General features: G+C 39.9%; 1 protein-coding gene across 16 annotated transcripts in view; it reads left to right on the forward strand.

The window, feature by feature from the left end:
• Positions 1-12123, forward strand: part of LOC100117808 (glycogen synthase kinase-3 beta) — a 50531-nt gene extending 38408 nt beyond the window's left edge. For 5 of the 16 annotated variants that reach the window (XM_016988019.3, XM_016988022.3, XM_016988020.3 and 2 more), the window contains 8 exons: positions 4664-4854; positions 4939-5022; positions 5438-5476; positions 6138-6248; positions 6336-6573; positions 6757-6950; positions 9280-9712; positions 9847-12123. In XM_016988019.3, coding sequence (XP_016843508.1) covers positions 4664-4854; positions 4939-5022; positions 5438-5476; positions 6138-6248; positions 6336-6573; positions 6757-6950; positions 9280-9708 — 1286 coding nt within the window. In that variant the 3' untranslated portion in view covers positions 9709-9712; positions 9847-12123. Of the gene's footprint in view, positions 1-2224; positions 2496-4642; positions 4855-4938; positions 5023-5437; positions 5477-6137; positions 6249-6335; positions 6574-6756; positions 6951-9279; positions 9713-9846 lie in introns of those variants that run through there. The other 11 variants (XM_032599607.1, XM_008210300.4, XM_032599609.1 and 8 more) reach the window with 6 other exon arrangements.
• Positions 12124-12699: the final 576 nt, after the last annotated feature.

Consider the following 12699-nt stretch of genomic DNA (forward strand, 5'->3'; position numbering starts at 1 on the left):
TTCAAAGTCGTCCTTGCTAAGGTACAAGATTCATCGCGCTGTGTGTGTGTGTGTGTGTGTGAGAGAGAGAGAGAGAGAGAGAGAGAGAGAGAGAGCGAATTCTATTTCTAAGCCTCCCAAACGAGAGATCCACTGCAAACCGCGATGTATTTCGAGTCAAAACCCGGGAGATGGTATATAAAAACGTTAGCGAAGTGCATTGGGGCTTGCGCAACGACACTAACGCAATAATTACTCTCAGCTCGTTCTCTCGGAGGCGTAGAACAATAGGGCAACGACTCGGCCACTTTTGAGGCTATTGCCGTAAAACGTCCAGAGAAGTTTGCGTATAGAAAGCGGCGACTTTTATTGCGCGCGAAGCTCGAATTATGATTCATAAATTGAGGAAAAGTTTATGACAAATTTCGAGTAGTCAACGCGACGACGCGCTGATATTAATAAATGCGCTTAGCTTAGCTGCGACGATGAATAGCGAAACAATTAAATATGCTCACCGCCGCCAGAGAGACATATCATTACACTTTGTGTGTGCGTTCGAACTTTGACGTTTATGAAAAATCGAGCAATTGTCTCTTTGCGCTCAGTAGTTGTATAATAGCTTTTATTTTTATGAGTGACCGCATGGAAAGGATATCAAATTCTAATTTTTTCCGGACGAGATGCCGAGTATTGAAAAGAAACGATTGAATATATGAGTACTCGCTTAACGGCATCCATTGTGTGTTCCTTTCGTCGGAAATAGAGTCGTTCTAAATTTTCATCTTCAAACGACGACATCACTTACTGCCACTGTTTCCCAGAAGCTTCCAAGCCAAGCAAACAGAGGTTAGACAATATCTCGCAAAAAATAACTAACCCATTCTATCCGAAAACATGGCAACCCGAGATAGGCGCAAACATGCTTCTCTGCTGGCAGTAAATAAGAAAATATCTATGTCAATCGAGAGCCAATGCTCGCGATACGGATCCGTATCGCGAACAATATATCCCGGAGTAAACAAGGAAGCTCTCGATCGTCGGACTATTTCTAGGCTCGTTTGCACTTTTCGCCGGCTCTAATGCGCGGAAATTTTCGGAGGCGCGGAGAAAACGGCTGCTTTATGCTCGTCTGTAAACAAAGGGGGAAACTCGGCTAGTAGTTTGTTTTCATCGATGTTGGAAACAAATAGCCTCTATTCGAGTAGTTCGCTCTGCGTCGCAAAAATAGTAGCTAATGTTTTACGACGACGCATGAATTATCATAAAAACTTGGCGCGCGCTTGCGGTTTTTTCTACATTCAAAAAATCGTAATCCCAACCACCGAGCGAGCTATGCGACTATATCGGCTCATGAATTTTCAGGATTACCGCATTTGTTCGTTGCGCAATAACAACTCCGTGCTTCGATTTCGAAAATCCTCAATCTCGCGAGGCTTTAAAAATAGCAACTAAAACAATCAGGCGCGCCGATAAATCACGCGCGCAAAAAAAGCTCTCCTTTAGTCGTGTGTAAACTCGCGATTGTTGTACAAATTTACAGATCGGCAAAGAGAAGGAGACCCGTTTATCGTGCGTTGCTCGGTACGTTAGCCCCTGAACCTCCGTGTATTTGCCGGTTGGATTATTACGCGTAACAGCTACCGTTTTTTCTCCGCCTATTTTCGACTCCTTCGTTTGCTCTCTTTTAAACTCCCTCGTATATTTGCCGGAGGATTCGTTTACTTCTTGGGTTTTCAATCAAAGCTAAGGTCTGAGAATATAATAAACGCGCGACTATTTACTCCGTTGCGCGCGATTAAGCCGCTTGTAAACGTCGCTGATGCGTGTAGCGTAAGGCTTGTTTGATCAGTTTTAATTGCTCGATTGAAATCGCGTCCTTTCGCGAGTTTCCTTATCAATCGCTATCGTAACGATGACGGGACGGCGAAATCTGCTGGCGTATCTTTGAAAACTAATAAAGCATCACGCGTGTGCGTCGCCGTGTGTGTCTTTTCTTTTTGAGAGTCGCTCGTATGGCAGAATGTTCTGATAAGATACATCGGCGAGTTGTGTTTCCGATGGTATCGAAAAAAAGATCTGTATCTGCGAGATTTTTTTTTTTATTACTATCATTATAAAAATTCATAAATTACGTTACATAAAAGCGACATCAGTTTCGACTAAAAATAATCCTAGGTACATACACGATTTCCGATCAATAATTTTTTCCCCTGCATATCGCGCCAAAATAACAACACCGCGCAGTATCATCCCGTCTCCATTCAACTGTCAACTCACACGCCTCTGCTCGTCTCCAACCTCGTTGAAATCAAAACCAAACTTCCCCCGCGCGAAATACCGCCACCATCAGAAGGTTCTAGTCGCGAGTGAGGAAAAAAGAAACGACGAGGACGGAAGCTCCGGCGCCTATATGGAAAGAGCTACTCGACGCGACAGGAAATTTCCCACACGTGAGGACGAATTCGCTGGCGGTAGGCTAAAGACGCGCTCGAGGATTCGTAGATTTTTTTCTTACGGTAGGAGGGGTTAGTTTGTTATTTTAGGTTATATAGTCAGCGCATTAAAAACTGGAATAATCGCAATGATCGACGAATCGAGTTTTTTTCAGTCGAGCTCGAACCGGTTGGTCTATTTTTAAACGACGAGAACGCAGGACCAATTCGGCGTGTATAACCATACGTGCATCTCAAAGACACTCGTTTTCTCCGAGGAAAGTTTTACGAGCCGTGAGGTTATTGCAAAATTGGTATAGATTAAAGCTATCATCGCACAAGCAAAACAACGTGTGATTCCTCGTGCGTGTGAAAACAAGCTCTAAAATGCATTCGACGATGCTGTGAATGATAGTCAAAAACGTCGATCGTTTGGAAATTTCGAGAGGAATATTCCACACGAGTCTTTAAATTTAGCCATAACACTGAAAGAGGAAGATAAAGTCCATACGAATGTGGAAATAAAAAGAAAACAAAAGTTCCGATAGCTCGCAGAACTCGTACAATCTTCAACCTCGATTGCGCACGTGTGCAATTCTCGCGAATAATAAAATCGGAAAAATTCTCCGCTGTCCTCGAGTGCGCACCTAATTTTCGAAAAAGCCCTCTCGACCGATTTTTTCGTCTTGGCACACATTATTGCAAGGAGAGATAAGAGCCTCTTTGCTCGATAAGATATTCGCTGCATGTGCACTCTGTACTCGTATGCCTCGGAATTAGACGTATAAATTTCGTCGCTCTCAACGACGACACGTGTTATTTCGGCGAATAAATATCTATTTATACCGGCGACCTGAGCTGTGCGCTGCAGCACGCGCGCGCCGCGTGAATTCAATTTTATACACGTTATAATGCGTCGCGGATGGATTTTATACTTTCAAAACAGCCGGACGTATCGGTGCGCGAATTTTAATTTCACCTCGTTCCCGTTGTTTATACACGCGCCTCGTCTCTCACGCGTTTGTGTGTGTGTTTTTCTCGTAAATATCACCACGGAGGGGAAAAATTTGATTTGCTTTGCGTTTATCTCTACGTCACACATCGGCTGCAACTGACGGCAGTGTTTATTCTATTTTTGCACTTTTTGATTCAAACAAATATAATAACAAGCTCGATGATAAAAGAGTGGGAATGACGAACGACGCGTTGTTATCCATACGAAGCTACTTCGCGTGGGAAATCTGGACTCCGAAATAATTCCGGGAGCTGCTCGCGTAATACTAGACCTCGCGCGGGGGTGGATGCGCGCCGCACGTGCACTGCGAGCATTGTTGCAGGCCGTTGTCGTCGTTTCGTTTTGGATAAAATGAAAATTTAATGCTTCCTTTTTCACATTGTCATTCGCTCGCTCGGAAAAATTCTCCTCGCCGCGCGAAAACCTTCTGCTATACGGTGTGCATAGAGAGCCCGGAAATTTCAAATATCGGAAAAAGCTGGTGCATGTTATTCTTTATAGATATAATTTTTTTCCCCTCGACGTTGGAAAGTATATTTTGTATGAAAAGCAAAGAGAAAAAGGAAGCGAGAATCTTTTTAAGTCTGCGCCGGACTGCATTGCGACGAGACTCTTTTTAGGGTCTTCCCGCAGTCATGTGTAATTGTAGACGTTGACATTCTATAGTGAGGAGTGTGTATGACTCGTTTTTAGAAATGTGAGGGAGAAGAGTCGCGTGTACACGTCGCAGTTAATTAAATTGTAAGGGTGAAATACTAATTCAATTTAAAGAATATTCTTCGAGAAAATTAAGTTCATAAGAATATGGGCTTAAAAAGCTCAATCCTCTACTTTACATCCCGCCCTTTTCGGTGAAAAATCATCGTGCACACTATTTCAACGTCTGCTCACCGGTGCAGAAAATAGAGCTGCTAAAGAAGCTCCTCTCTTATTTCTAGCCTAGATTGGCCTCAAGCTACACCGCCTCGAGTGGACGGGGACAAAAGCGCTCCGAATTTTTCTTCTCTGTGTTTTGCATGGTAGTTCGTTTGCATTGACTTTTTTGCCATCTGCACCCATACCCATCCGATGATAATCACTCGGACGCAGTGGGTTCTCGGTTAATTTTTTCTTTCATCCGAATCTACAATAAATAATAATAACAATGTCATAATATCACCTGAGCGAGTCTATTCGTTGTACTGTAGCGTTTTCGCTTTCTCCTTTTTTTCTATGGGCGGTGCGATGTACAATCCAGGCAAAGATGGCAGCAAGGTGACGACAGTGGTGGCGACCCCCGGCGCCGGACCGGACCGCCCCCAGGAAATCGCCTACACCGACACCAAGGTCATCGGTAACGGCAGCTTCGGTGTCGTCTACCAGGCCAAACTGTGCGAGACCAATGAAACGGTCGCGATCAAGAAGGTCTTGCAGGACAAGCGATTTAAGGTGAATATATAGCGACGCGCTTTATTACGTTTCATATTTTCTATTGATTTTTTGCTAATATGCGTGTTTTTTTGGAATTTGCAGAACAGAGAGTTGCAGATTATGCGGCGTCTCGAACACTGCAACATCGTCAAACTAAAGTATTTCTTTTACTCTAGTGGTGATAAGGTAAATGTTGTTATTCGTCAAATTCTTAAATCTAACTCAACTTTTTTGTACTTGAATATTAATAACCGTGTTATAGTTATGACGGAGTGCAGAAATAGTTTTCGGAAACTGTAGATCGATAGGGTGTTGGATAAAACTTTAATTTTGATTATGCATTGACCCATAGTTTAAAATATTTTAGTTCACTCTTTTTACATAAGTACACATACCTTTATTAGTTTTATCAGACTTTACTGTGAACCCCCTTTTGCCATTTTCTCAAAGATTTTTAGAGTAACGTCTCGAAAAATGAATAATTCCTCCATCTGATCGAAGAGTCTTGAATAAGTAAATGAAAAAAAGTCATCCCCATAACAATTGTGTTTCTTTTTTAGCTTTGGTTTAATGCATGCCTCATTGTTATGTTATTTTGTAGAACGTCTTAAACGCGACTAATCCAGTTTTTCACGTGGACGTAAGTTAAAGCGTTACCCAGTAGTTGAAGTGAGATAATCCTCTGGCGAGTCTTTAGGCAGTCACGCTTCGTACGGTAGACCAATAAAAAAAACAGAGCAAAAAAGCAATGCGACAAGTGGCGAAAAAAAATTACTAATGAAAATGACTAATCGTTCACACATGCAGATGACAAAAAGAAAAGGACAATATTTTTACTAGCAATTGATTTTCCGCAAAAAAAGTACTGATTACGAATCTAGTAGCTAATGCTGCTTTGGCTAGACATAGAATACGTTTTATAATGTATACTTTGAGAGCAGTGTTTGCGTCCCGAAATACACCGCACAATATTTTTTGAAACTTATCTCTGACGAATTTACAGTCCTACAGTGGCAAATAACGCATCGCCTTGAAAAAGCTATCCTCGGCGACGTTTATTATATGCATACCAAGCGCGTCAATGCGTTGCGCAACTCGTAGGACTTGATGTTTCAAAATTCATTTTCACGACTAATAAAATAACATGTTAATCAGCGCATAACTGGTCGACTTTTACGACTCTCGCGCTGAAGATAAGTCTTAATTTAACCCTTCGAGACACATGCACACACTCAGTATATACAGTACATGGTAGCATTATCCAGGCCAGAACTAACGACACTATAATTGCGTGATTACAGAAGGACGAGGTTTACCTCAATCTAGTCCTGGAATACATCCCCGAAACCGTGTACAAAGTCGCCCGACACTACAGCAAGAGCAAGCAGACGATACCGATCAGTTTCATTAAGGTACTTGCACGTCTTATCATTGATGTACAATGTTCTTTATTAAACGAGTAAGTTGATTTATTAATTTTTTCTTATTTTCACTTGCAGCTATACATGTACCAGCTGTTCCGTTCGCTGGCGTTCATCCACTCGTTAGGAATCTGCCACAGGGATATAAAGCCGCAGAATCTATTGCTCGACCCGGAGACCGGTATCCTCAAGCTCTGTGACTTCGGCTCGGCCAAGCACCTCGTCAAGGGCGAGCCTAACGTATCATACATATGCAGCCGCTACTACCGTGCCCCTGAGCTTATCTTCGGTGCTATTGACTACACCACGAAAATCGGTATGCTATTCAATGTATATAGATAATGAGCAGTTGGTTTATCAATCGTAAATGCCAGTGATATCAGATATTAATTTAATCCGATGTCATTCTTTTTGCAATAAATAACGACCGTCATCTCTTATCGAACAAAGAATAATAAACGGAGTTTTAAACTAACGTTCGATGAATTTTTCGATGCAGATGTGTGGAGCGCCGGTTGCGTGCTGGCGGAACTTCTGCTGGGCCAGCCCATCTTCCCTGGAGACAGCGGAGTCGACCAGCTGGTCGAGATCATTAAGGTCCTCGGCACACCGACGCGTGACCAAATCCGTGAAATGAATCCCAACTACACCGAATTCAAATTCCCGCAAATTAAGTCTCATCCCTGGCAGAAGGTAAACAGAACGTTTAGGAGTGCACGTGTACCTCTCTCTCTCTCTCTCTCTCTCTCTCTCTCTCTCTCTCTCTCTCTCTCTCTCTCTCTCTCTCTCTCTCTCTCTCTCTCTCTCTCTCTCTCTCTCTCTCTCTCTCTCTCTCTCTCTTCTCTCTCTCTCTCTCTCTCTCTCTCTCTCTCTCTCTCTCTCTCTCTCTCTCTCTCTCTCTCTCTCTCTCTCTCTCTCTCTCTCTCTCTCTCTCTCTCTCTCTCTCTCTCTCTCTCTCTCATTGCGACAGATTGCCTCGAGCAGTTTTCATTTTCTTACTCCGACACGTATACTTACATTTTATTTCGTTTCGCTCGATTTTTCAGTGTGACTAAATAGCGTTTTCGAGTTTTTTTCTCCATATACACTGTACATATAAAGTGCATTATCTAAAGAGGTTTTGAAAATTTAAAACAAGAATTTTATTCGAATTTATGACCTAGTTTTGAACGATATTTTTCGCTGGCATTGGATGAATCGTAGTTTTCGACGAAAGCTCAGAAAAAAGAGTTGTGGGCGATACCGAGAACAGAAAAAGAAAATTCATACCTGTACGAAAATAAATAACAGGCCATACCTCATTCTGTATATGTATCAACGACATGTATTACTCATGGTTTGCAGTTTATGCTTCAACGAATGAGCTTACCAAAATGTTCCACCGAGCACCAAAAGATTAGAGTAAGTGGTGACAAAGTTTTGGAACGTGTTGACGTTGCTGCCATACTATACGTTTTTCTACGTGTTTTTTTTTTACTTTCTATCTGCCAGCTCGGACACTAACAAAGCAAAACGAGCCGAAAGCTCGCTGTTATCACTGTGAAATATTGTTTATAGCATCGCTAGTTGAATAGGTATAATTTCTGAAAAGTTGCTCTATCTTCGTTATCGCTATTTGCAGAGCTATTTGTCTTAATTTTCTAATTTCGAATGATGTAATTTTAGCAGAAACAAGCAAATTTGCGCACAAGGGTATACTAAATTCTTCTGAATACACATCTGAATTACGTCATTGAAAGGGATTCAATGACGTCATTTGGTAAATTTACAATCTTATTCGCGGTTATGTTTCTCAGTTTTTACAGCGATACCTTAAAAAATAGGTCTTTCGTTCCGCAGTTTGACGTAACCAATGAAAATAAGATATCCATGCCAAATGCGGATATTCGTATGCAAATTATCTGATATTTGTAGAATCAACTTCAATGTTCAAATATTAATAAGGTATAAACATTTATAACATTGTCTGTCTGCAAACGGGTATTTTTACATATCGGCGTTTCAGTTCATAATTAGCGAGATTAAATTTACCTTTTATCGATGTACTTTGTATAAAATTAGTTACAAAAATAATGCTAAAGGAAAACAAATCTTGTTGCTGAGAATTTCAATTCCAGAAAGAATTAGAATTAATTACTACGGGTATTATAAAAAGCTTGTTTAATTTATTTAAAAATAGCACTTTAAGCGAATCCTATCTATGACTATCTGCGGCAGACCTAACATCACTAACCTAGTTAATCCAACATTGCCAATGTCTTGAACATCACTTACTCTAATGTTTCGGTGCTCCTTCTCTTTGTAGCACGAAGACATAATTTTCGAAAAAGGATCCTAATGAAGATCATGAGATTCACGAGCTTTACAAGCATCTTTTTTCGACTACATTAAATGTTCCACCATCATAACATCATCGCATCGCATCGCATCGAAATTAAGCTAAAAATATCATTTATAACTATCGATCATTGTTGAAAAAGTTAAGTTTCCGTTAAAACAAGGCTTGACTTTTAATGTCGTCTACTGTACATGCCATAGTTTTTTATCTATTCTACTTTCACGAATAACGTAACTTAAAAAAAAAGAAAGAAATACAAAATATTAGTACTAAACAGTTTTCCCAAAATTGGTGTGTATTAGGCCCTAACTAGAGTAATAGAATAATTTATAACAATGCAAGTGGTTCGAGATGTTCTTTATATGTAAATTTAAAGGTTATTTATGTTTTATTTAAAAGAAGACGATATCTATTTTTGTATGATGAATCGATTGTGCAAGGGCAGTAGTATCAAAGTAACTACGTCTTTCTTTTCATTACATTGTGTACCTGCTATATATACAAATAACGCAAGTATTTTGAAATAAGCAATAAAGTCAAGACAATGCCTAGAGCATTTCTGAGGAGAGATAAAGTACATCCAAAGGACAATGAAATTCTGTAAAAACGTAGTCTCCCACTCCCAGTTCAGCCGATAAGCTCTACTTGCCCTTGACTAATCTTGCCTTCGAAATTATCACACAGGTGTTCAGGGCGCGCACGCCACATGAGGCGATGGAGCTGGTGGCCCGACTCCTCGAGTATACGCCGTCGCTGCGCATGACGCCGCTCGAGGCCTGTGCCCACAGCTTCTTCAAGGAGCTGCGCGAGCAGGGCACGCGGCTGCCTAACGGCAGGGAGCTGCCACCTCTGTTCAACTTCACCGACCACGAGCTGAGGATTCAGCCAAGCCTAAACTCGCAGCTGATCCCCAAGTACACGCAGCCGTCTGATGGCTCGCAGCCCGCGGTGGCGGCCGCTGATGGTGCGAACCAAGCATCGGCCGCGGCCCAGCCAGGTACCCAGGCGACCAGCGGAACGGCCGAGTCCAGTGACGCCCAGCAAAGCAACCCCGCGGGCCAGGCCAATGCGGCTGCCCAGAACGCCGATCCCAGCCAGTCGAGCATGGCTTAAGAAGGTAGGCGAATCGACTTTTTTGTTATACGTATACGCTTTATCAGATCATAAGCACCTTATCCATTGTAACGTTATACTCATTCGAAGAGAAAGCGGCTTTTAGCTGGCACTAATTTCATCTTCCTTATTTCGCAGGTGTGCACCCTTAGGAGAATCGGCTTCTTTTTCTCATCTTTCTTTCTACCTGACTCTTGTTTCATTTACATTTTAAAACAAAAAAAAAAACAGCAAACTAATGCAAGTAAGGCTAAGCGACAAACAGAATCAGCGCGAGAGAAAAATGAGAAAGAAAGATGAAGATAGAGATAAAAAGAGAGTTACAGAGAGAGAGAGAGAGAGAGAGAGAGAGAGAAAGAGAAAGAGAGAGAGAGTGAAAAACTCGCCTCGTCTTGTGCGTCAGTCTGCACGTTTATGGCGTCGTTAATATACCTTTTGCCAGACTGGCATTACTCATCTGCAACAACACTTTCCTTCCCAATATCGGAGGTTCGACAACGTCATACGCATCATCATCCACGGGATTTTTACGAAGAATCAAAGAACAGAAAGATGGTTCGTAAGCTTTTACGAAAATAAAAAGTGGAAGAGAGATAATGAAACAGTGCACGCAACTGCGTGTCACGGGCAGTAACCGATGGAATACTAGCCACGACTGCGACAACGGCATCGTCTAAACAACAAACGGAAGAGAAGTACACAGTCGAGAGTAATAGAGTGAAATTTTGACGATTACGTTTGCGATTAAAAGACAGAAACATTAAAAAACGGCATCTTTAAAATCCCTTCCAATAGGTTAACGAAAAGCAAACCTTGTGAAACACATTCACTAGTAATTGAACGAAGCTCGTTGTCGACATGCGTGTGGTCGGATCTTTTGAATTGTACATAAAGAATGCGCTCTAACGATGATTTGTGAAAGGAAGTTAAGTAATATGAAAGCAGAATTAAATCTACGGAGTTCTAATGTCGGTATATATATTATATATAAAAAATAATGATATGATAAAAGAGAGAACGAGGAAAAAAGCCCACGCCGCGAGGGGGAGAGCGACGCTAATAGGTATGATTGTATGAGAGAGAGAGAGAGAGAGAGAGAGAGAGAGAGAGAGAGAGAGAGAGAGAGAGAGAGAGAGACATGTGTTCTATATGTGCGTGTACGTGTGAGAAGTTGTGTAATAACGTTTAGTAGAAAAAGCTCGCGCTTGGCCTTGGATTTTTCGGGGGCCCTCCGGACATATTTTTTCTCTTCTTTCGTCCCTTTTTTCCTTCGATGCATACACACACATACACTTACGCTTCACTTGATCAAACGCGAATAATAATAATAATAAAATGATAAAGAGGGAAATGAAAAGAAAGAAAAATGCGCGACTTTGTTTCGTTACGCCATTGTACTCGGGAAGCTTTTTTTCTAACCAACTCCAACCAACATCTCAGAAGCTCGAGAATCTCGAAGCTGACTAAAAAGAAGCAGAAAAGGCTTTTCCTTGTTCTTCTCTTCTTTTTTCTCCGATAAGAGATGATCCCTTTGTGTGACGGCCAAGGCGCAGCTGAGAGCCGCAGCCAACTCTTACACACCTTTGGCGGTCATACAATAGCTTTAAAAGTGAATGCCCGAGTCCTGTCTCATCGGCTTTTTGATTTCGCAGATCTCTTGTTTTTTAAATAACTATTTTATATTAGCTTGTATTTTTATCCTTTGCGTAATCAAAATTTGTTCTGATGAAATTTATCAATGAAAATTATATTTGTATTAATAAGGTAATTTCTCGCCTAAGATTGTTATCATTTTGATGTTCATAAAGGTTTTAATGAAAAGATCAAACTAATGAGCTCTGAAATGCTTGTTGCAAGACTTATTCCATTTAAACAAATTCAACAATAGTTTAATTATTCTAGGAGATGCATTTCAATTGATTGGTTTGTTCTCTACAGTCCTGCCTTACGAGAATAAAAATTTTATGAAATAATGTATGTCACGCAACAAATTATTTCTTACTACCTCTTTGCTTTTGATAGTAAAAATTGCGAAAATAAAAATATCGATGAATCAGGTGCATTTGCTTGCGATTTGAAAAAAAAAACTTTTTAACACGACGAAACTCACGCGAGTGATTTTTTTAATTCTTTAAATCTTGACTTGAGTAAGCTCGGAGTTAATAATTGTCTGGTACCGGTCATAGAGATGTTTACATTATATTCTTCTTCCTTCGTCTCAATAGTTAAAAGTGCGTAAGAAATAAGAGCGAAGTTGATTGTACGCAATATATACATATATAAATATTTTTTGTTCTGGCTGTAAATGGATTTTGTTGTACACGATACATGTGTGTCTCTTTATTACTTTTTTTGGAAGCGAATATTTTTTTTAAATTGGAATCATTTGATTGTAATAAAAAAGACCTTTTAAAATAGTTGTAATTATTTTTACTCTACACTCGGTACGAGAAGTCGAGACTACAAAGTTTACTCGACTGCAAATATATGAGAAAATAGAAAATAACGTACGTACATACATACGTGCAAGGGGACCGATTTATGATTTTTTACTATCAATTTTGTATTTTTATAAAACAGTGTTTGGTCAACAAATATTTTTTTATAAAATATGAAAGTTATAATAAAAAATCAATCAGTAAAACTTACACAAGTTCCCATTCGAATTGAATAGAAAACTATATGATTGAAAAAGAAAAAATTTTAGCGTCGCGAACTTGAAATTTGTGTGTTTAAGTGTATATATATATATATATTATATATATATATATATTATATATATATATATATATATATATATATATATATATATATATATATATATATATATATATATATATATATATATATATATATATATATATTATATATATATATATATATATATATATATATATATATATATATATATGCCTTATCTTGTAAATAGACAACGAGTTATATTCTTCCTTCCCTGTAATCCCAACTTTTAAATTTCAAAGCGAACCTCCG

This window comes from Nasonia vitripennis, chromosome 4 (assembly GCF_009193385.2).
Source record: "Nasonia vitripennis strain AsymCx chromosome 4, Nvit_psr_1.1, whole genome shotgun sequence".
NCBI classification, from domain to species: Eukaryota; Metazoa; Arthropoda; class Insecta; order Hymenoptera; family Pteromalidae; genus Nasonia; species Nasonia vitripennis.